Below are 24,160 nucleotides of genomic sequence, written 5' to 3' on the forward strand. Positions count from 1 at the left end.
GGAGAGGCACACAAGACGTGCCCATCATTAATAAGGCAGGCCATCACCCTCTCTGTAAGCATACCCTACCAAATATGTCACATTTGCACGCTTGCTGTGCCCTCACTCTCAGTGGATCGTAATAAAAAGAGTGCCAAAAATACACAGGCGCAGCGTATGTGAAGGAAGGACCCTAAATTAATTACCAAATGTAATTATCAAGTAATTAAGATTAGTTTAAAGTCAAACACGATAGCCAATGATTAGCCAGGATTCTTGTCAATGGCGGAGACTCGTGTTTAATTACGCTTCCAATTCATGTTCAAATTGGGTGAAGCTCCGATGCTGACGAGGGATTTACGCGAGAGGGTTTACATTATGGGGCCCATCCAAGCCCAAACCCTGATTGGGCTTTCGGAGACTCGTGTCATGCGCTGGGAGAAACTAAACTCCATGATGAAGTGGGCCACCCGACTTTGTTTACAATAAGAAAAATGGTTGTGGGTCCCAGTCTCCTTCAACCAAGTCGTCCCTACCATTCATCTTTCTTCTTTCCCCGACTTTTGGGTGGGGACCAGTCCCTCGACTCTTGAAACCACGTGGGGACAGCGAAAGTGGAAAGGACACGTGTTGGCTTCCCAATGCATCAACTTTTTGATCTTCCTCCTCCTAAAGCGTTCACATGAGATGAGACAGCGGTAAGGCCAAATGTGGTGCTGCACTGGCACACACTATCATGGTGGACGTTGAACCCATGACCATGTAGGTCCACCACGTGTGGTATCTCAGTGAGTTCACCAACTATGTATTCTACTGCATGGATGGGTATATTTTTAACCCAGAATAAATAAATAAATTTTTATTTTTCTCGTCATGTTTGTTTTTGTAAGGGAATATACTATAATTTTGGCGGACAAACGTACCCACAGGACAGGGAAAAGAGGGTGACACCTGTCCCTTACCAATCCGATGAAAGGCATTGTTGTCTTGTCTCTCAGGATGGGGAAAAAGGGGCCATGTATTTAGGTTAATTTGTCCACCACTAAACCATTTTTAAATTAAAACGTGGCTTAGAGAAACGAGAAAATCAGCAAAATTTTAAGAAAAAAGAGCGATGTGGCATTTGGGCTAATTATGCATGTGATTATAAAATGCGAAAAGAGTTAGTAGGTAAAGAAGAAGAATTAAAAATTGACCTGGAAAACGAACAGTGTTGTTTATTCTGTTGGTTTCTTTTGATCGATTGCCAATCATACATGTAGAGTAAGATGTTCAGTATTCTGATAAACCAACACTAATGAAAAACAAAAACAAAAACAAACGAACAAACTCAATGCTCAATATTTGATGTTGAATTTAAGATCGTATCACTAGATTAATAGTTAATTGTATATTAACTCGACAAGCTTGAGTATATTAAGAAACTGATATTAGGTACTATCTTTTCAATTTTGGTGGAGTGGGTGATTAATTATTGTGTGGCTGTCTTTGTGTTTATGTGCTTTTGTTTTGAGAGGGCGTTTTGGTTGTGTTGGTCGATATGTGGGTTTTGGCTTCTCGGAGGTGGCATCATTATTGTTATTCGGCTAGGTTTTGATTTTTATCGCGCTTTTGTGGGTTTTATGTTTTTAGTGGACTTTATGCTTTTGGTGAACTTTATGCAGGGAAGCTAAAATAAGGGGTTATAATTTATAATGAGAAGGTCCTTAATAGCTGTCTAATCCAATACAAAATTATTATTGAATTATTGAATTATTAAAGGGAGACTTTGGAAAAGCCCAAAGGAGAGAGAAAATTTTTAAAAGAAGCAAAAATAGACAAAATTGCCCTTATTTATTTTTTGATTTCCTAAGAAATCCTTTACATTTGCATGTCTTTGGTTTGAACGTTGAGAGGTTATTATGTCTTTTTTCAAAAAGCTTTGGCTTTTTCCAAAAGTGAAAGTTTTTTTATGGGTAAAACCTAAATTTACTATTATTAAATTAAACCCCCTGATTGTAATCCTTCAATTATGGAGTGGGCTTTCTGCCTGTAATAAGTTTTATTGAAACTTGTCTCTGAAAAAAATAAAAAGGTACCACATTGTAATTTGCATTTGATATCCACCAGATAAAAGACATGGACATGGACCTTAATTATTCTCAAAACTTAGCTTCAATTCAAGTAAAGTAGTGTGAGTGAAATCAAGAATGGTTTTGTGGCCCACTCCATAAACATCATCCATCACATTTGGCGTTTGCATTGCTTTCTCATGTTATTAGGCCCATAATCCAACCAATAACCGCATTCCAGTTATTTGGACCGTATACCAGTCCATGATGGAATCTATATCACTATCAAATTTGTTTTGTTTTGTTTTATTTTTTTTAATAAATTCCCTCTCATCTTAGATTAGGTCAAGACTGGTCTCATCAGGAAGGCTCTTTTGTCCGTTTTTATATGTAGAAAGAGAGTGGAAAGACAATCAAGCAAATGAAGAGGTGACTTGTGCTAAACAAAAACGATATGAACACATGAATGATCATGAACTATGACAGTCATAGGAGGGCATCTAGTTAGCTTTTTTTTATATATCCAATTAGCAGTGTCTTTTGAGGGAATCGTATCCGCGTGAAGGAAAAGAACTGCAGTTTTTTTATAGATTAATTTGGTAATTAACAGCAGCACCTAGTCCATTTGGCAGATATGAAGTGCCCAGCTAGCTAGTACAGCAGAATCTTCTAAATATATAAAGTTTGCTGTATACGGACTTTGGTTGGGGAATGTGGAGAGAGACTAGTATATTCGAAAACGAATTTGGTTGGAGGAAAATGAATCACCATGCTGATGTTAGAGAGATAATAGCATTCACCACCACAAGCATGATCTTTCAAAAGCCTAGCTAGTATTTGCACGCTAAGCTGTATGTATTATGCATGTACTTTCCCTTAAAATATTCGACCTCTAATAATTTTTCTGCCTTTTGAGCTGAATCAAAAGTGAATTAAGTGCTTGTTTTAGTTAAAGTTGTTGGGATTCACTTTGCTTGCACCCCCGCAATTTAAAATCCAAAATCATTAGTCCCATTTGCAGACTCATCAGCATCACAGTCTGCTGCATTACATATTGATTCTGCAGTTTTGCACGTCTGAATTAATAAATTGATCAAATATGAAGAAACACACGTACATCTCTTTACAACAACTTGATTCGCCAACTTAACACTCAAATATTACAGATGAGTATGACTAGTCCAGCAATATCTATTCTCCACATGTATTTGGAGACCTCAAAGGATTAACAAAGTTAAGCTTAATTAAATAAATGTACAATAGTAACGGGATGTTTTAGCGGTATGCGTATTCATACACTAAGTATACTATCTATCTATATACGTTTTCAGCGTGTATATATATGTATGGAATTAAATGCCCAGTCTCGTTCTGGAAATATTATTTTCTGGTAATCAGCACCCAGAGGTCAGGTGCCATCTTTCATTGTGTCAACTCAGATGCTTTACTTTCTGATATATTCTTACAATCGGGCGAGTATAATATATGAAAAAGATAAGCAAGAAACCAATTAAAGGAAGAAAGAAAAGAAAGAAAAGAGAATGGTATTGATCCTTCCCTCCAAGAAATAAGATTATCTTATAATTAACAAGTAAACTGGCCCTTGCAAATTGCAAACTTTCATTAACCTACTTTGCTTATATATAATATATTACATTAAGCTTTAATAATTAGATGCATACATGCATGACATTCCTATTAATCTTTATTTAATACCCCACATTTGTTAACTAACTCGTAAAGACTATAGCTAGAGATTTAATTATAAATTATCATGAGTGCCGCGCGGGATTAAATGAAGATTAATGTTGATGAGCTATTAATCAACGACAATATGTGTTTTTACAGTAATCTTTTTGATACTAGTCTCAAAGTCTTTACCTAAAAAGAGAATGCTTTTCACTCTTCAGGTAGGTGTTGAGCCTTTTCATTTGAGTATGAAAAGAGATCACTAGCTAGCTAGTGTGTACACTTAGTTTATAATTAAGAAACAAGCTTCTGGAAAAGTTGTTTTATAATTAAGAAACATGCACTAAAATCTTAATGGGGAATATTAAGAGAGCAAAACATGATTCTAACAAACCCAATAATACCTCAGGCATATGAGATTAGTCAAATCTAGTGGTGCCTTCTTTGTATAAACTAATCAAGGATGTTTAAAGTTGACTTTTGTAAATGAGTGTACCTAATCTAGCAATAGCCAGGATTACCGTTCAATTAACATAAAAACTCACTAAGACTTCAAATAATAAATTTGATAAAACAGTCATTAGGGAATTTGCTAACGGAATATCCTTACAAGTACAACTTAATAGTTGATACCAATACCACTACGATACCTCCTTAATTTATTTTGGTAACACGCATGTTTAATTTACTTATCAAAAATGAGTCTTTTCACATCAATTTGAACTTCGAAGCTTTATACGAGTACTACATGGGTTATGTACAATAGGATCATTGATTTTCAGGCATGTAGATTCTCAATTCGTCTCCTAAAATCTATCAGATATCAATCATGATGATGGCCTGAAATATTTGTTCTTGTATATGCTAGCTGCTTGAGTGGAAATAGCAATGAGAAATTGACAATTCGATGTACTTTGGTATTTAAAAGTTGACCCGGTAACATTGCCTAGCTCGTTGACACATCCAATCACATACACAATAGCCTCACCTTGGAAATTAATTCCAATCCAAGAAAAGAGAAAGGAAAAAAAAAACACAGAGAGTGGGCAATTTGAAAGCGAGTAATCAAATTGAAGGAAAGAATCTGGGAGAAGGGAGAGATACTCTTGGTTATATGTTTGGTTTTAGGTCTATTAAAAGAAAACAAACAAGAAGATGGAAAAGAGATTCTCCAAAATCATGGGGCATTTGAATTGTGTATACTTGGATGGCATTCGGCTTTCTGCCTCCAAATTATGGCAACATATATAATATAGTGGCCCATTGCAATCGTGACAAGACAATTGCAACTTCAAATTTGAAATAGTCTAGTTTGATTCTCACTTAGAATCCCACAGATTCTCCAACCAAAAGTTTGGAGAAATTATATGCACAGGGGTATTTTTTTCGCAGCTAGTTTTGTATTCTCTATCACCAGCCATCTTAATCTCTAAGCTCTATTGGTATATAAGATGGTCAAAAAGAGCATCACGCTATGGTTCCAAATTCCAATACCTAAGAAAGCGTTATGATTGGACGGTTAGGAACTATAGTCTCCATGGAAATATCAGTTGGGCCAATATATTTGCACAAAGAGAGATTCTTCATCCACCAAAGTGTCTTGTGGGGCCCTTCAAACCTTGTAGCTAGCTGCAATTGTTGAAACCACTAAAAGAGTAAAATCTCACTTGCAATTTGCAACTTGCAATGATGTGATTTAGTTTATTACAATAGATGTAATTATAATTTTTTAAAAATACAGTAATTAATGCATTATATTCTTAAGAGCATCTTAATGGTTCTTCAATAGTTGAACGCAATAGAAAAAAAATACATTAATTAAATTACTTTTTTTCAAATATATTCAAAATTGGTCTCTTTTTAAAAATCTCTTTGAGAATATTGCAATGATACAAATTTTAGTGTAAAAACAACGTGTAAGTGGATATAACTATTGATTTGAAGCTATTGAACTATGTCATTGCAAGTAAAACTGCAGTTCAATTCAATAAATACTAAAAAAGATCAATTTATTGAACTATTGAACAACCATTTTCGATGCTTAGCACCCCAAAAATATCCATTTCAAAATAAAAGTTATTACATGTATATATTGGTTGACCATGTGATGTTCATGTCATCAATCAGCACCGTCCACTATGTCCTTGATGTTGAATCAGTAAGTACTGTGTCATCGTATCAATAACATCCTAGCTAGCTAGAGTAGATACTTGTCCTTGTAACTAGAATGTTTGCTCTTTCTCTCTCTCTCTCTCTCTCTCCCCACTCGTCCTTGTAACTAGAATGTTTGCTCTCTCTCTCTCTCTCTCTCTCTCTCTCTCTCTCTCTCTCTCTCTCTCTCTCTCTCTGTGATGAAGTGGGTGAAGAGGCAGAAGGTTGTTGTTGGTTAGTTATTATTACTAACATAGATATCATATGTCCCAATTCATATATATATATATATATTCACAATTTTACCACTAAGCCTACTATATGCCTACCATATATGTGTATATATACTGGCCCCAATTCAATCCCTTTGTGAATACCTCCCTCCCCTAGTTGTCCTCCCACTCACTCTACCTTTGTTTAGCAAAAGTGTTGTCTCTAACTTCTTAACTCTCCATCTCTTTGCCTCTCCCTCCATTTGAACAAAAACAAAACCACCAAACCCTCATTGCGCATATTGGACAAGACCCATCTCTTTGTACTTGCCAATATTCTCTTCAGCCTAATCTCATTGATCATTGGTCACCCTAATTAATCAGCTTTTTCTTCTTTAATTACTAGTACTATTACTTCAAGGTGTGAAGTACAATTAGTACTTGATCAACTTTTAAGCACTATATATATTGCTGATTTTATGGACTATTTGAAAGAATTGGAAGGCAAAAGACTTCATGATCATTTTGAAGCGAAGATGGCCGCTAAAACTACAAGAAGGCGTATATTTGTTCCTGGGCCGGTCATAGTTGGAGCTGGCCCTTCTGGTTTAGCTGCTGCTGCTTGTCTCAAAGAAAAAGGTATTCCCAGCTTGATCCTTGAAAGGGCTAACTGCATAGCTTCGTTATGGCAGCTTAAGACCTACGACCGCCTCCGCCTTCATCTCCCCAAGCACTTCTGTGAACTCATACTCATGCCCTTCCCTTCAGATTTTCCCACTTACCCAACCAAACAGCAGTTTCTGGCTTACCTAAATGCTTATGCTGAACACTTTGATTTGAAGCCTGTTTTCAATATGACAGTGGTGAGTGCAAGGTTTGATAGCAGATGTGGGCTTTGGTTTGTTAAGACTTTGGGGTTGAAAAATGAGGAGACTGAGTATGTTTGTCAATGGCTGATTGTTGCCACCGGTGAAAATGCTGAGGAGGTTGTGCCGGAATTTGAAGGGGTGGATGAGTTTGGGGGGCCTATTCTTCACACCAGCTCTTACAAGAGTGGTGAGTTGTTTAGGGGAAAGAAGGTTTTGGTGGTTGGATGTGGGAATTCAGGCATGGAGGTGTGTTTGGATCTCTGCAACTACAATGCAAGCCCTTCCCTCGTTGTAAAAGATTCGGTGAGCATACTCAAACTCTGCGTTGCCTGCCATTAACCCAATTTTACTTTTTTCTTTTCCATCTCATAAATAATCTCAATTCTTTTCATTATTAATATCGCGGTGGGTAATACAGCTTCAGTGATAGAGCATTTACCTAGTGATGACAAGACTTCAAATTCTCGTCCTCTCCCTTTATATGGTTTCAATCTCAATACTTTTCTAGTTAGTGTGAGTTAAGGTTCTCTATAATTTCTTTAAAAGGTAATATTTGATTCCAATTCAGAGTGCCTCTAGCTAGATATGATAATAGCCAAACCTAGTATGACTACTTTTCAAATTTTGTTTTAGAAAAAAACCTAATTAATTTAAACTTGGTCTCATAAAAAAATGATTTTGGTATACTTTAAAAGTTTCTTCTTTTAACACACATGCACAATTAGTTTTGGATGATTAGTGGTAGATGTTGTGGACAATATGCTAAGCTAGCTTGTCTTCTAACAAAAGAAGAAGTCATTCTTCTCTCTCACTTTCTTGGAATTCGTTTGCATGCGCAATCAACACGGGTCAGAAAAACACAAAATCTCATGCCATATATAATCTATGATGTGGTAGCTCTCGCTAGCTTTCCCACGTACAAAATGTTCTTTTGCAGAGAATCAGCAGCCAGTGGTGGTACTCTAGCTCATTATACACACTCTATCATATTTTTATTTGTTTTGTTTTTTTCAATGCTTTTAGAAAATTCTTTCTGAATTTTGTTCGTAAAATATCAATTGTTTGTAGGTGCACATCTTGCCGCAAGAGATACTGGGAATATCAACTTTTGGATTGTCCATATGGTTGCTCAAGTGGTTCCCCATGCGCCTTGTGGATCATTTTTTGCTTCTTGTCTCACGCCTCATGTTTGGTGACACTGCCCAGTTTGGCATCAACCGCCCGGAGCGTGGCCCTCTTGAGCTCAAGAGCATGACTGGCAAGACACCTGTTTTGGACATTGGCACACTTGCTAAGATCAAAACTGGCCACATCAGGGTACTTATGGTTATTATAATATAATTGCGCGCTTAATAAGTTTAATTAGTCCTGTGTCGCGTGACTTTATAGATAGATCAATGGCTAATCAGACTATTGCCCATGTAGGTTTGCAAGGCAATAAAGCAACTAAAACATCAAGCTGTGGAGTTTATAGATGGGAAAGTAGAGCATTTCGATGCCATCATTTTCGCAACGGGGTACAAAAGTAATGTAACATCTTGGTTGAAGGTACGTACTAATGACAACTATGTTTGATTAACTACTAAAACTAATCTTCTTGAAGTTAACTTGGGTTAAGACTTAGGAAACTTTCTTTTTGTTAATTTTATTTTCTCAGGAAACAAACATGTTTTCAGAAAAAAATGGATTGCCTCGGAAGCCCTTCCCAAACGGATGGAAAGGGGAATGTGGATTGTACTCAGTGGGGCTTACACAACGTGGCCTACTGGGCGCTTCTCTTGATGCAAGAAGGATTGCAGAGGACATTGAGCATAGCTGGAAAGCTGAGGCCACGCATTTCATGGCCTTCACAGCTTGTGCGCTGCCACCAACACCACCACCACAGCCTTGATTATATTAAGCAAAAACAACCTGCATATCATATACCGGCGGTGAATATCGAAAGATAATTTATAAAAACAAAAAACAAAATTATTGATCACTTTATATATATGCAGCTGCCTTTGACAAGACCGAGGAATTTGGTTCCTTTGCTAGCTACCCCAGTAGAGCGAAGGAAGATAAGAAAAGAAAAGAAAAGAAAGCAAAGAAAAAGAGAGGGGAAAAAAGGTTGTGGGGTTGAAAATGGAAGTTGGGTTCCAATTCCAATCATTCAATTATAATAGTATGCCTAGCTAGGGGAATGTTGGGTGCAACAAAAAGTTTAATGCTTCTTTTGGGCTGTGGGGATTGGTGGTTCTTCTCATCATCAATGCGTACGTATATCTTGTAAATTACCACTTTTACTTTAGCTTACTAGCTAGGATATATTAGGGTACTGTTTGATTAATTAAGAGAGAGACTTTGGGTTTCTCAGACTTGGTTAATCAGGTTTTATAATTTTTGTGTCTGATTTTAAGATGATCGATGGTGGTGTGATCGAATTTATGTGAAGTATAAGGTATAAACTGAATTTTAATGTGATTCGGGATTGGTGGTGTATATAGAGAATATGACATTTTCATCAATATGATCACTTGTACCATATAAATGTTGGTTTCACCTACGATGCATTTAAATGTTAAACTTCATATGCCAACGAGGTATGGCTTAGTAGAAAATGTCATTGACTTGCAGACTATATGTCTCGGGTTCGAACTCCCATAGCATCTTAGTTGTGTGCATGTGTGTGAGAAACCCTCTCCCCTCTAGTTTAGATTATTGCTTGTACTAAAAAAAATAAAAAATAAAGTCCATATATTTGATTTATTCCCCTTTGCAATCAAGTTCGAATTCTCCTTCTCGTATATTTTAGACTATCGTCTTTATATACATAAAATAACTTCATATTTGATTTAATAAAACTAGGTTATTATTAAAGATCTTCGGAAAGAATTATTGTGTATACATATATCAATATTTACTTATATATACATGTTTATTAATCCGGAATTGAATTGAGGAGGATGAATTGAATCGAGTAGGAGTTGGAATGACGAGAGTTAGAATCCGGATATTTACATTGAAGTTGTTTACTAAACCAAATAGAATCGAGGTAAGAGTGGTGTTGATTCCTTATAAGTTGTTTACTAAATTCCCATGAATCGGAATTGAAACTAGTTTGATTAGTAAAATACTCTTGTTTTTTGGTCAAATTTGAAATTTTAAAAAAATATGTGAGGATATAATGGGTAGAAAAGATGGATTCCTGATGTGTTAATTATTCAAGAATTAGAATACACATCCCACCAAAGAGTCCAATTCCTCCAAAATCAGGAGTTGAATTACTGATCTTGTGTGGACTCCACTTACATTTTCATTCATTAATGTGAAGTAAACACAAGAGTAATCCGTAATCGAAATCCAACTCTTTATATTGATCCCAATTATGAATTAACCTAGACCTAGGGACCATATATCATCACATGTATCCGAATTGGGGCCGGGAAATGAGAAAGTAAAAAGTGATTGGAAAAGAGAAGAAAAGAGAAGAAAAGAGAAGAAAAGAGAAATCATGTTGGCCAAATAAAAAGGTCCCCATGGCCGTGGCCATCATGATCAGGTTCTTATATCATATCTGTGTATCTTGTTCTGCATATGATGATTATGATATATTTTAAAAATATTTGGTGATCAAATTGCATTAATTGTTATCCTTATTGCCCGAGCTATAACTGGGCCTTTATATCCTCATCAATTACTCGGACCACCATGACCTTCTTGAGCATTCGCAGAATATCCACCACAACTTGACCTTGTCATCAACATTTACGGGTATAACATTTATGACCATTATTCTATCAATATATATATATAATTAAAGTCATTTTCATGTCTGATTGTTGAAAATAATTTGCGAATCAACAACAAGGGTCGGTGTATCAGTTTCAATTCTAAGTGATCACGACTAACTTTTCAATTATTTGTGTGTGTGTGTGTGTGCGCTGTGTATTGACAAAGCCAATATAAAAATGTGTGAAGCTGTGCATGAATGAGACAAGTACATTGGTAGAATATAGAGGGTGTTAGTTAGGGTTTAATGATTTGTTGTTGGCGTGTTTTATTCCGACCGATTGGAATTTATGAAGCATGCATATACATATACAAATCGAATATTGAGCTTCTGCATATGAAGACAAACTAGCTAGTTGTATATAAGCACACACAGAAGAGAGAGAGAGAGAGAGAGAGAGAGAGAGAGAGAGAGAGAGAGAGTATCAACATCTTGATTGAAGGTTTTCTCTACTTGTAAAATCCCAATCAGGAGGACCAGCAAGTGTGGCCTACTAATAATTGCCTCGCAGCCATGGCCCATGAGATCCCATAATGCCATATTTAATCAAACTCCACAAATTTGCTACTCCTCCTTTTGCTGCCGACTATTTTCTCAAATCATGTTTCATATCCTTATAATTTATAAATATGTGATATATATATACCATGAATGAATGCATCCCAATTGATCGGAAATTCGAAGGTTACTAAAAGGAAGGAAAAAAATTTCCCAATGTAATTTTTAAAGAAAAAGATGTAATAATGAGATAATGTGAGAATTTGCTCTCTTCTGGGTTAGAGCATTCAATCCTGCATGCTTCATGAATCGCATCTTATCCCAAAATCAAAATCAATTCGTAATGAAAAAGTAATTAAACTTCTTATACGCACATGTAAAATTTTGTAACTTTTCGTTGTAATACATTTCTTCAAATCCACACATATGACCAACTCTCGTCAAGTCTCTCAACCACCTTGAGTTTGAGTTGGGTTGAAAATTAAGACGTAAATGGTCCATAACACGTGATAGCCAGACGTATAGTATGTGTGGCAACCCCCGTCACAGCTTTCCCCAGTGTACGTATACACATGGGGCACATGCTCATCGATTTAGACTGCCAATATTTTCATAGATTTACAGCCTTTATTATCCGTGGTCCAATAATATTCATTACCCTAACTGTTCTGATTGAGTGCCCTAAAATTTCCGCAGGACCATTAATTTCCCATCACTTAAACATCATCAAATGCATAAAGTAAAACTAATTAGTCAAAAAAGGAACGATCCTAGTCTTGTAGTTAAATTACTAAGTTTAGAAAACCCACAGAGGAGATGGAAAGAGCAAATTGGGTAAGGCCACTAGTCACCAGAGGTTGGCATGAAAATGGATCTGAATTTTATGTGACTTTATTACGTAGGTATGAAAAGGGCAAGACATGCAGGCGCGAGGGCGTGTGAGTAAGAACAGAGACGACTCGTCAGAGGCATTAGGGAATTTCGAGATGGACATGACACCTTTATATTGTACACCCATCATATATTCCATCTCTCTCTAGTCTCTACTCTACCTTATACCTTTGCTACCTAACAAACATATCTATACTTCTCTTCTTCTTCTTCTTCTTCAAGTATCTACCTAGCTAGCTACATATCGATTATGGACCACCACTTGCAACTTGGCTTCTTCAATCATCCATCCTTCCGCATGTTATGGGATTCCAAAGTTGAAGATTGCACTCAGCCTCCACTTTCCTCTTTCGTGAAATTTCTATTTTCAATGCTTTCATAATATCTGAGAAAATCTTACATATCTATATCTTTCAGCTTATAAATGATCATAATAATTATTATTAAGGACCAACTAATCACGTGATCTCAATGTGATGAGGAGTTGGCGATACGAGGGAGTGTCACTATTATTTGTTCTAGCATCGAACACATGGAATGATATGATGTGAAACAAGACTAGAAGATCATTCCCCAATCAAGTAGCCACAAAATTGTTTGTGTAAGCTAGACGTTTTTATAACATTTAACTTCATAGCCGCCGGCTTTGAGTAAACCAAACCTTGTCATTATCAATCTATCTTAAAATTTGTGGTTATATATACATGCGCACAAGAAGCTAGCCAGGCTAGAAGAATGTGTGTGTGAATTTGCGTCTGTCAACTCATGAAATATGTTAATCTTGTCGTCAATTTAGAGCTGATTTATATGATCACATAGAATCAGACACTCACTACAAGCCTGCATATACATATCAATTCTAAAGACCATAAACTCCCCAATGTGACCCTAGCTCTAGTCACCCAGCAGGGCTTTGAGAAAGACAGCAGTAAAAAAGACGACGGTTCTTTTTCTTTTTCTTTTTCTCTGTCACTGATGAGCAAGCTTTGTTTGAAGGAGTGAAAGCATGCATATGTCTAAAGAGAGCTGCAGACTTGCTTAAAGGGGAGAGAGAGAGCCAACTTACTTAACCCACTTGCTCACTTTTCTAGTGGCACATATAACTCGCCCCCATCTTCTTGGAATCTAAGTGGATCTTTGCGAATCTTCCCTGGGTTTCAAACCAGGAAAAGAACAAAATTCTCATGCGTTTTGAGTTCCATGTTTGCTAGGGTTCCAACTTGGTAATTCATGACTCATGAAATAGTTTGCAAGATGTGATATATTGTTGCTGGGTTCCACCAAAAGTCTAAGTGGAGAGATAGATCCAAAGATTCTGTCATCGTGCGCACCATTTTTCATCCATCTCATCATTCTTGTACTTTTTCTTCATTAGACACAAAGCTCAACCCTAGACATCAAAATCACTTGTTACAAGTCACGGACACATGTTTGCATGCTGCTGGATTCATCTTCTTTTGGTACAACATTTGTCTAGTTATAAAGGTTACCTTCAAAAAAGAAAACACTAACAAATGTGGAAATCATAAAGCTCAACGCTATACAGATATATTGAGGCCTAGAGGAAAATCATAAATGAAGTCATTTTTATATTCAGCACAAATCATTTTGGTTAAATCTCTATTTTACTTAACTTTCATATAGAAATCATTTTTCACACTTCATTGATAACCTTTTCTTATATATAAAATTATATTTTTTTAAAACAAAATTCTTTATGTAATCATGACAACGTAGGTGAGTCATTCTATAGTGTGGGTCTTATCTTATGCCCTAGGCGACACACATGCTAGGGCAAATTAGTTATATCTTTAGAAAAATGAGTGGGTGGTTAGAAACACCAAGATAGGTAAAAGGCACCTCTATGATCGATGATCATAGAAATTCATAGAAAAATGAATAATGAGTCAATTAACAAAATCAGCGGATGAGTTGTGGTTAAAGGTGAAATGGTCCATGAATCTAAGAAATAGAGAGAATTTGCTCCTTTCTCCTTGGTCCAAAGCCCTTAGATAAAGTCCTATATTTTAATCGTATGATCAAATTAACCAATTTAATTGAATGGTTAAGAGATAAGGGCCTCAGATGAGACCCTCACTATAGAATTCTTGCAGGGTTGAAGCTATTTGGGCTAGACCAAAAACAAAAATAACAATAAATATATATGGGCTAGTCTCTATCTGAGCCGACTAGAAGTAAATCTGATGAGTTCAAATGGATCAGAAAGATGTTTTGCCCAATGATGAGATTCGGCTTGTATGTGAGCCCAGAAAGATCAATTGAAAGTTAAGCCCATTAATCTTTTTACTGTCCGGATCATGTAGCCCATATTCAGCCCGCATCGCCAAGCATCATGTGCAACAACCGCTGTAATGTAAACTCTGCAAAAACAAAAAAAAAAAACAAAAACCATATGGATTTTCAGGAAGAAAAAGAAAAACAATCAGGATTATGGAAGTTGCCAATATAATTGGTTCGATTCAATTGAATATAAATTGTTGCAACCGGATTGATATAGGGTTCATTTGGTTTGAAGGGTAAAATTTGTGTGTTCTCCAGTGTATTTTAGAAAAACTAAAATAAAAATGAACAAACATACAAATCTCCCCATACAAACATCTAGGTTAAGAAGGAAACAACAAGAAGAAGCTGATAATGTCACCCAATTAGCATCCTCATTAGCCATTAGCATGCAACCGTTATTCAAGTAAAGAATTTGCCACACATTTGTTAATTTCTCACTTAGACCATATGTTAGGTCTGAATATTCGGAAGGGGAAGAAAATTACTATTAGATTAAGTGTTAGTTGGTATAATGTATATACATAACATTGTTACACGAAATTAAAGTTAGTCGCCGTTTGTAAAAGCATCAGTGAAAACACTTGGTCATAAAAATGAGATGAGGTGATCACAATTCCAAGTTAAATCCATTAATGAATAATAATAAAAAAAAATCAAATTATTTAGACAGAGGCTGTCACACACAGAAACAAAAATGTCAACCGACCACAGATAGAAATCTATGAAGAACAAGAATACACAACTGACTTGAGAACAAATAGAATGTAAAATACAAGAACTGAGAGGTTCAGAATTTAATTACTGCTAACAATTTTGGTTCCTTTAATTAGGACATCATCAGAGACCTTGGCCTCAGCCTTGACTTGATGCTGCGTGCTGGTGTGGCTGCTGCGGGTGCTGCTGGACCAAAAAACTCAGCATACACGTCCATGAAAAACTTGTCCACAATTTCTAAATAGGCAGGGCAAGTGAGCCTAGAATAATAATGAAGAACCTCTTCTATGTCCAAAACATGATCCACATTGCTCATGTCAAGCATCTCCATCTCCTTTATCTTCTGTGCCACCAAGCAACCCTCTCGAAGCTCCCTCGATTCCTTCGGAACAGTTTTCGTCTTTTCGTCTCTGTTCTTGATCACCGTCCTGTTTTTAAGATCATATTTCTCATAATTTGTATTGATCTTTGCAGGAGGAGGACTTGCATGATAAGCATTGAGCTTGGTGAAGCTTGTTGGGCTCTGAACTTCTTGATGGTGGTCTTGTAATTTGGTGGGTGTGGAGATAACTTTCTTCTTGTTTGATCTCCTCATCTTTTCAATTTCGGAATCCCATTGGTCTGTGAAGTCAGTGTACAGCTTGTCCAAGTCTTTGTAACTTGTGGTGTGGAGATTGTTTAGGTCAACAGCAGTAGCATATTGAAAGGGGTTGTTGTAGACAGGAGGAGATTTTGGGAGCTTTTGGTAGCTTCCTGCGGAGAAGAAATTCTTCAAGTTCCCGAGGGTTTTCTGGAAGAACCTCTTGGTGTTGGAAATGGGATTTCTAAGCAGCATTGGTGGCACCTTTGGTGGGTGTGCTGATTAATTAAGTGGGAGGAGTTGGGTTTTTTTATTTTTTCTCAGTGAAAAAATTGAGGAGAGAGACTGAGAGAATAGTTTGAAATTCTTCTGTCAGTGGTTTTGGGTGATGATCCGAGTGCAGAAGGAAGGTTTCTTTATACAGATAGCAGAAGCGGAGGAGCCATGGAAGGTTGTTTAACGTTGGATGGAGAAAAGGGAATAAGTGCTCCTCCTCTCTTTGGCTTTTTTCCCTTTATGTTTCTTTGTCTCCACACGCTCCCTTGCTTCCTTGTTCTTTTTGGAAAATATGTTTCTTTCTTCGTTTTGGGATCATGATGACGAAATGAAAGATATATTGAAGCTAAAGGTGGTGACTTGCTTCTTTACATATATATAATAATAACAATGTTTCGTTGCTTTTACTTTTGAAGGTGGAGTTGGTGTGTAGGCTCTTCAGGAAAATGAAAGGAGCGGGTGGTTGTTAGACCGAGTCTCTCCTCGCGTAAAGGGAGTGAGCACAGCACACTATCATGGCCAACTGACATGATTTATATTTTCGTATTAGCTAATTTTATTAATCACACTATTATGATCAACTGACTTGACTTGACTTGATTTACATTTCCGCATTAGCTAATCTCATTAATCACACTATTATGACCAACTGACTTGACTTGATTCACATTTCCGCATTAGCTAATCTCATTAATCACACTGTTATGGCCAACTGACCTGATCCATATATCCGCATTAGCTAATCTCATTAATTACCTTTCCTGTTTCTACTCCCATATACACAACTACATGCCTATATGGTATAAAAAAAACTATTATGATATTTAAAAAGTGTTGAGAATGAAATCAATCCCATCTAGATAATGACATTTTAGCTTCTTTAATTTCCTATTTTGGTTAATTGGTTCTTGCAAATGGAAGTTTTAATTGGTTCTTGCAAATGGAAGTTTCCAAATTGATATACTCTTCGTACCCTTTATTGGGTAAGAGAAAGCCCAATGATTCGGTTTCCACTCACTTGAAAAGTGCCGTCTCTTCCATCCATCCAAAGGCTCCAAAAGCTGAAATAATACATGGGATGCTTTTGGTTTGTGGTTCTCCTCCAAGGTTAAAATGGTTGTCTAAGATTTGTTTAATTGAAATGAGACATGAGCAAAAGGCTTATAAACCAATGTCATACAAAAGAGAGGAGAAAAATTAAAACAAAGCAGCAAATTACAAGGCCAATGTAGATGACCTTACGGTTGTTGGGGTGGGCAAATATAGAGAGTCAGTGAGAAGAAAGTGATGCAGCAGCAGCTGATGAGTGAAAATGACTCAAGAACAGCTCATGTATCATATCATAGGTCTAGCAGATGGTTTGGCCATTCACAGCGTGCCACAAGTCGCCCTAGAGTTGGAACCAGTCTCTTTCATCTCATCAGTGACTCAGTCCTCCTAGCTTACCCTGGGCTCAAGATCACTGCTGCTGCTTAAGGCTAACCTAATCACATGTGACATGCCTATGCCTAACACTTGTTCCACTTAAACCATAAACCCCAACATTCTCCACCACAAACCATAAATCCTAACAAAACCCTAAATTTTAATGCCATAAATCAAGTATTAAATTAGATTTTGATCATCTGTCTTAGTTACATATTACTGTTATTTATTTGTGAAAATATTTTATTTTTTAAGTCTAATCACTTTCAAATTAATCTAACTTACGGAGGAGATCCAAATTTGAGTGCAACGGAACGAACTCATTATCATCAAACCATCTTATTCAAAAATGAAACGCTTAAATGCCCCTATATTTTTCTAACCCTGGGCGATCCCATGTGCCCAACCTCATGTGGGCTTTTGCAGGGTTTAATTGTGTGGTTTAATCTCCTCCCAGTCAATCTCTCCTCCCAGAGCCAGTCTATAACAAGAAAAGCCCAATTCACCTGGGAATATGTGAGTAAGAGAGAGAGAGGGCACAAGAACCCAAAATATGCTTGAATTAATGAAAAATCGTTAGCCCAATGGAGATGCAGAGGTATGAGCATGAAGAGGCTCAGTAACCAAAAAAATGCGACCATTAATGCAAATATAGGCCAATGCAGGCAAACCTCAAATGTAACATCATTGGCACTGTAAGACATTCTTACACCCTGCCTGCAGGCTGCAGCTTAGCCCTCCAATTTTATTGGCCCATCATAAAAAAATCCAATGCCTCTCTGCTTCAAGTTCATAGAAGCAAGAGAAGCCAAATCTCTCAGTGTGTAACATAGCTATCAAAGTATCAGACATGGAAATAAAAGCCATGTACATACATTCTACCCCAATGGTCCCCCACTCCATCTTCAAAAATATCAGATCCACTGTTTTCTCATTCCATTGTGTCATCTCTTTCATTTCAATTTTAGTTTGAAGCAAAACCCATTTGCCCCATTTCCCTTCCCTTGAAACAGACGTATCAGTTTTCATGGAAAAGCCACCACTGCTGATGCTGCCATTGACATCTCAGTTTCAAGGGCCTTTTCGAATGGAAAGTGTCCTCATCTGCATAACAAAACAAACCAACCCTTCTTTTCCCTTTCCCTTTTCTGTATACACAAAATTGCCAAATTGGGTACATTTTTTCTGTAAAGTTTGGTTTTCATTTTTGGTCAGATCATGAAGCTATGAATGCCTGTTGGTAGGTTTCAATCTGAATTTGAATGCCGAAAGATGTTGGAAGGAGGCTACGCTGCAGACCTACAGCTAGCTATATTTGATGTTAGGGTGGTAGGGTGTGCTTGGTTGGTCTTGATTCTGTCTTGCCTCCGTTTTCGATATACAAATCGAATCAAATTTTGATTCCATTAACTAAGCAGTAAACAGTTGTGGTTGACAACACAACAAAAATCAATGGCCCAATGATGTATCTTTGTCTGGCTTGCAGAACAACAATTTTCAAATATTAACAATATGGTTTTCTTGTCCACTGCCATTATGCCAGTAATCCTAGTCAATTGTATGGACATGAAGCTCACAGTGGATTGTTAATCAAACTTGCAAAAGAAGGTGGTTGGCTAATATGACCAAAAAAAAAAAAAAAGAGGTGGTTGGCTACTTATTTCTTTATATGGGACAAAAGCATATCACTCATCACATTTTCTTATCAATTACTATAGTATATACCATATGCCATTGTTTTTAATTTTTTTTCCAACTTGTTTGACCAACCATTACACAAAACCAACTTGTAAGTTTATTTTTTTAAAAGACATAAGAGGGAAAACTCAGAGAAATGGAGTGATTATAGAATACTACGGTAGTACGGCAACGTGGTACATCTTATATATATGTTATAATATAAGAGGATATTTATTAATACCATTCCTTTAACGGGGAAAAATAAACTATGACGTTCACTTGTATTATAACTCGTGTACAAGATATAACACGTAACCACGCTACTGTAGTATTCTATAATCTCCCCTAAATATGAAGACTTCAAAAGGAGAAAACCCCAAAAATGTTCAAATTAACTCTAGTCTTTTTAGGTAGGGAGAAGGTAGGCTGCATGTGGTACAACAATAATGTTCAATCACAAGAACTTACCTTTAGGGGATTTTGAAAATTGGATTTACCTTTTTGTATTCTTTTGGTGCAATCTTGGAATGAAAATTCAAAAAGTCCAACCACAGAGAAAAATGAGAGCAACTTTATGTGATCTAACACTTGCTTTCCCCATCTTAGTGTCCAAGTTGAAAAAGTTTCATCCCACACTCAAAAAGTAATGGAAACATCCAAAGACTTTTATTTTCCTCCTGATATACTTCCCTGAAACAATCTTTTTCAAAAGCATCATGGAAACTGCCACACCATGTTCATGTCAAAAGCAATTGAAATGCTACCTCTTCTTATCTTCTTCTTTCTTTCTTTCTGCTTCATATTTTCAAACAGCAATGTCTTTTCTGTCAAATCATAAAAGAGAACAAGAAAATAAACAAGTACTAACCCAGAAAAGCAGTAGAAACAAACAGGAATCTAAAGGCCACTTTTAGTCCATTCAACTCTAAAACAAACAGATTCACAGTTTCTAAGAATGAAAAACAAAAACAAAAATTCAAATACAGAGAAAGGTAACTAGAAGTTAGAATTCTAACTATTTCTTCCTTAGAAAAACACAGATTACAGAGGAAACAGAGAGAACAGAGAAAACAGAGAGGGTTTTCTTCAAGATCCCCAGTTAGAGAACAGAGCTTCCCAAATCTCAGTGAAAACCTCAAGAATAACTCTATGATGAAGCGACGAATTCAGTGACAGAAAACACTGCAAAAGCTGCTCGAGATCCTGGGCTGAAAATATCTGCTTCTCAACGATCATTTCCACCATTGATGTCCTGAAGTCATTGTACGGATCGCTCGACTTCTTCACCACCGCAAAGCTATCCTTCACTTTTCCTTGTATCGGAAGCAGACCCACTTCAGAGCTCGCTCTTCTCCGGCTAGTACTGTGTCCGTTTCGTGGAGGACGACGTCGTAATCGAGACCCAGATGAATCAGAAGAGTGGCTCTTTGAAGAAAACAGAGTATCTGTCTCGTCCTCTCTCTTCTCGTCATCGCTGCTCGACCACCACCCTTTGTAGTTATTACTATCAAAAGAAGAAGAGCTGAAGGGGAAAAACTCGCTGCTCGGCTTGTTCTTCTTAGCATTGCTCGTCTTCTTCTTCTTGTTCTTTTTCTTCTTTTTCTTATCTCTGTTTTTTCTCTGTCTGAAGCTCTTATCATGGTGGTCGTAGAAAGGGTTTAAAGCTGCGAAAGGTGAGGCTGGAGGGCATGTTTGGCCATCAGGGTTAAAGGGCTTAACAAAAGGTGAACAACGTTCAAAAATTTTGCGTCTTGGGAGCATGACATCTTTGGTAGAGATGACACAGTGATTGTTGATGATGGGTTGGTTGGGGTCTGAGCATTTGGGTCTGCAAATGGAGGGGAAGGGTCGAGCCACCTGCTTAGGAGGCTCAATGGTGGGCAAGTCTTGCTGGTTTTCAGGCAAGAACACTGCTTTTTGGATCACATCCGATAAGTTTCGGGATCGGCAGGAGCCAAATGAGGAGCGAATCATGTTAGAAAGCTTGAGCTTGAATCGGTTTTCCATTGGAGAGAGCTATGGAGAACAGAGTTTGAGAGAGAGAGAGAGAGAGAGAGAGAGATAGAGATGGAGGTGTTTGGATGAAAGGGGTACAAATGCATGAGAACCGAAAGTGGGAGTGTTTTGAATGGTATTTTAAATGGAGTCTGAGGAAACTTTTTGCTGTTTTTGTCTTCTTCTTTGTCCTGAACGAGAAAATATTGGATTGATTATACACTGTTTGTTGTTGACCCTGTAGCTACATTCCTTTTTCTTAATTTTGTTTTTGGGGTTTTCCCTAGGTTATGACATAATGAACCAACTTTAACCCCCAACTAATCTTTTGTTTTTCTTTCTGTTTTTGGTGGTTTTCACCAATTTGAATCTTGCCTTGAGAATGAATGGGAAATTATTACTTAGATATAGCTTACTATAGCTCTGAAATTGAATCCCATGTATAAAGATGTACTTGTGTGAAACCGCGATAATATTATTTTGCTATTTTTGGTCAATCATGATATGTCACGCTTGATGACTTTTCTATATGCAAGTATGTGATTGAATGGTTGGGATAGTAAAATTGTCCTATCCCCAATTCACACAAGTTTTTCTACAAAATGAGGGGTGTTTTTAATTCAATGTTAGTTTTAGTATTTAACTAGAAACTCGATGAATGAAATCATGTAGTATAAGATTGAGCATAATATCAGAACATACAACCTAAGCAGAGGGTCCTAAATGTACATTTGCCTGCATTATTAGAGAGATATGTAGTAATATTCTCATGAAAAACTAAAGATAGCCTAGTAAAGGTGTTTTAAGTTAATTTTATCAAGTAGTTGCGATTCTGATCTTATTCTTTCTCATTAGACATGGGCTCTGCCGTTTGGAACTTTGAACGTTTCAGTGGGTAGCCAAAGGGGGGATGCTTGGGAAGTTTTCAATGGACAAGTTAGAGAGGAATAAAAATACGTTAGTGGAATAAAAAGTCACTAATATAATGAAATCTGAGGCCCCTCTGGCTCTCCTGAGCCCTGTGAGAAGAGAACCTTTGCTCTTATTGTTACATTATTATTTTAAAAACAGGGTTTGCAGTCTTGCAGAGGGACAAGGACAAGCACCCTTCTCAAACACACAAACAGAGATATGCATGAAGCATGGAAATGGAAGGGTGATTAGGCAGGCAGCACCTCTCCTCTTTATTTCTAATTGTAGGCGCAGTCTGGCTCTATAGCACTATGCACTCGTGACCCAATAATTCAAATTTGTGCTGCTAATTAAGCTGCATATATATTACAATTATTTATATGAAAATAATAAAGAATTGCTGCTTAATTAGTAATTATTTAAGCTATTAAGCTATATAGAGTATATGCTTTGCCTAGTCTATATGTCCATGAACTACCAATTTGATTTATTATAGTATATTTTCCTTGCCTAAACACGAATCTATTTATGGGCAGGGACGAGAGGGGTCCCAGGCCCCTTCTCTCTGTCTCTGTGTCTCTGTGTCTCTCTCTTTCTCTTCCAAGCCATTTCACTCTACTTTTCTCTCTCTTGAACTTGATGTGTGAAAGCTGTAAGTTAAAAGTTTATTTCTTGATTTTTACTTTAGGCTATACTGGGGTCTGAAAATGATTTTCAAAAAGCTCTACAAGAACATGTAGTGTTTATACTCTCATTCCCTTTATTTTTGTATTTTGCAAGAGGGCCCTCTAACCTCAATTACTGCTCTGCCACTGTATCTATGTACAATAATATTCTGCAAAACCATGCATTTTTCTCCATTTCACTCTTGAAATGGGAAGAGAGTTTGCATCAGCAATCAAAAAAGGAGAGCTGCATAAAAAGGGGTGCCCTGGAAAGTGGAAAGCCACCCTAAACATGCAGGTTTGTAACCCACCACCACCCTGGTTCCATGCATATTTTCATATGAAATAGAGAGTGAGATTGGAAATGTGAGATTCAGAGTGGAGGACAAAGGTTATATTGTCACCTTTTCCATGTTGTATATGGGAAATATTATTGTTTTATCAGCCTTTTGATGTTTTCAATCTGAATTTGGTTTTATATGTCTTGTCAACATGTTCGTGTCTGCTTCCAATTCGTCGACTGGTTAAAAGACAAATTGAAAGGACCTAAAACTCTTGGCTGCACCAAAGAACTTGAATTTCATTTCATTTCATTACTGAGTTATTTGGTACGTTTCAATTTTGCCAATAAAAACAAACAAGTACATGGGGTCAAAAACCTGTGTGCGCATTATATAATATGATCAGTCAAGATCCATTGCTCCATCTATAAATCTCTTAATTTGAAGAGCATCTCAAAGTCTTAGAAGCTTCCAACAGCACAAATACATATCAAGTAGGGCAGGTCCTTAGCCTTTACAACCAAGATTGCTCATGCAACCAAAAGCTAACGGACAGTCTTTCTGCAGTTGGATTCATTTTTCAAGTGGAAGTCAGCTCAGTGACAAGAAGAAACCTCTTGGCAGGACATAGATTTCCTCATCCACTACTCTCACTTGCTTTCATGCTTTGGTTATGATTATAAAGGCCACGCCACAGGCTCTGAAAATTTCAAACCAATTTGATCTGGACTTGCAAAAAGGGTTAGTGTTTGACATTTTTGAGTATGACTTTTGGGTGAAGTTATGGGTTCATTTGTAGAAATGAGGGAATATTTTTGGAGCAAAACAAAGACAAGGGCAATAAACCAAACCATGAGACAAGTTTGCATGACACTCATCAACCCTAATTTTATGTGCAATCTCTAAAATTCAGATGGATATATGTTTTGTTTTGTTTAGCATTCGAAGTTGCAAATTTGGCAGCCTTTTTCAAATCAATCAAAGGAGGGAAAGATGTCAAGCCAATTATAGGGATGGAAAAGTAAAAGGGTCATGACTCGTGATAAAAGCATAAAAACTTACCTATAACAGGGATATTACAGTTTTGATATTCCCAGACAATAACACAATGACACGTAGAAAAATTATTCTACTTGTCATTGTGTTATTGCCCAGTGATTAGAGTTTCTCTCCATGAAAAGTGGTTTGGACCTTTTTTTTACCATGTCCAGTAACT

At 36.9% G+C, this 24,160-nt stretch overlaps 3 protein-coding genes across 3 annotated transcripts; 1 reads left to right on the top strand and 2 right to left on the bottom strand.

Moving 5' to 3' along the window:
- LOC18769328 (indole-3-pyruvate monooxygenase YUCCA2) lies at positions 6,156-9,421 on the top strand. The gene is made up of 4 exons (XM_007204411.2): positions 6,156-7,254; positions 8,020-8,268; positions 8,377-8,499; positions 8,609-9,421. The coding sequence occupies exons 1-4, from the start codon at positions 6,562-6,564 to the stop codon at positions 8,840-8,842; spliced, it is 1,299 nt and encodes a 432-aa protein (XP_007204473.1). The 5' UTR covers positions 6,156-6,561; the 3' UTR covers positions 8,843-9,421.
- On the bottom strand, positions 14,244-16,314 carry LOC18771485. Its single transcript, XM_007203966.2, has 2 exons — positions 15,219-16,314; positions 14,244-14,493 (listed from the first exon to the last, which is right to left on the bottom strand). The coding sequence occupies exon 1, from the start codon at positions 15,963-15,965 to the stop codon at positions 15,243-15,245; it is 723 nt and encodes a 240-aa protein (XP_007204028.1). The 5' UTR covers positions 15,966-16,314; the 3' UTR covers positions 14,244-14,493; positions 15,219-15,242.
- On the bottom strand, positions 19,980-21,429 carry LOC18771054 (transcription repressor OFP8). The gene has a single exon (XM_007202969.2). It carries the CDS (start codon positions 21,096-21,098, stop codon positions 20,178-20,180), a length of 921 nt encoding a protein of 306 aa, XP_007203031.1. The 5' UTR covers positions 21,099-21,429; the 3' UTR covers positions 19,980-20,177.

Source organism: Prunus persica, chromosome G7 (assembly GCF_000346465.2).
Source record: "Prunus persica cultivar Lovell chromosome G7, Prunus_persica_NCBIv2, whole genome shotgun sequence".
NCBI lineage: Eukaryota > Viridiplantae > Streptophyta > Magnoliopsida > Rosales > Rosaceae > Prunus > Prunus persica.

Bases quoted from the DNA above. Each gene is read 5' to 3' on its own strand.
- LOC18771485 (XM_007203966.2), bottom strand. From the start codon at position 15,965: ATGCTGCTTAGAAATCCCATTTCCAACACCAAGAGGTTCTTCCAGAAA.
- LOC18769328 (XM_007204411.2), top strand. From the start codon at position 6,562: ATGGACTATTTGAAAGAATTGGAAGGCAAAAGACTTCATGATCATTTT. The intron at 7,255-8,019 runs GTGAGCATACTC...AATTGTTTGTAG, and splicing joins CCCTCGTTGTAAAAGATTCG to GTGCACATCTTGCCGCAAGA. The intron at 8,500-8,608 runs GTACGTACTAAT...TTATTTTCTCAG, and splicing joins ATGTAACATCTTGGTTGAAG to GAAACAAACATGTTTTCAGA.
- LOC18771054 (XM_007202969.2), bottom strand. From the start codon at position 21,098: ATGGAAAACCGATTCAAGCTCAAGCTTTCTAACATGATTCGCTCCTCA.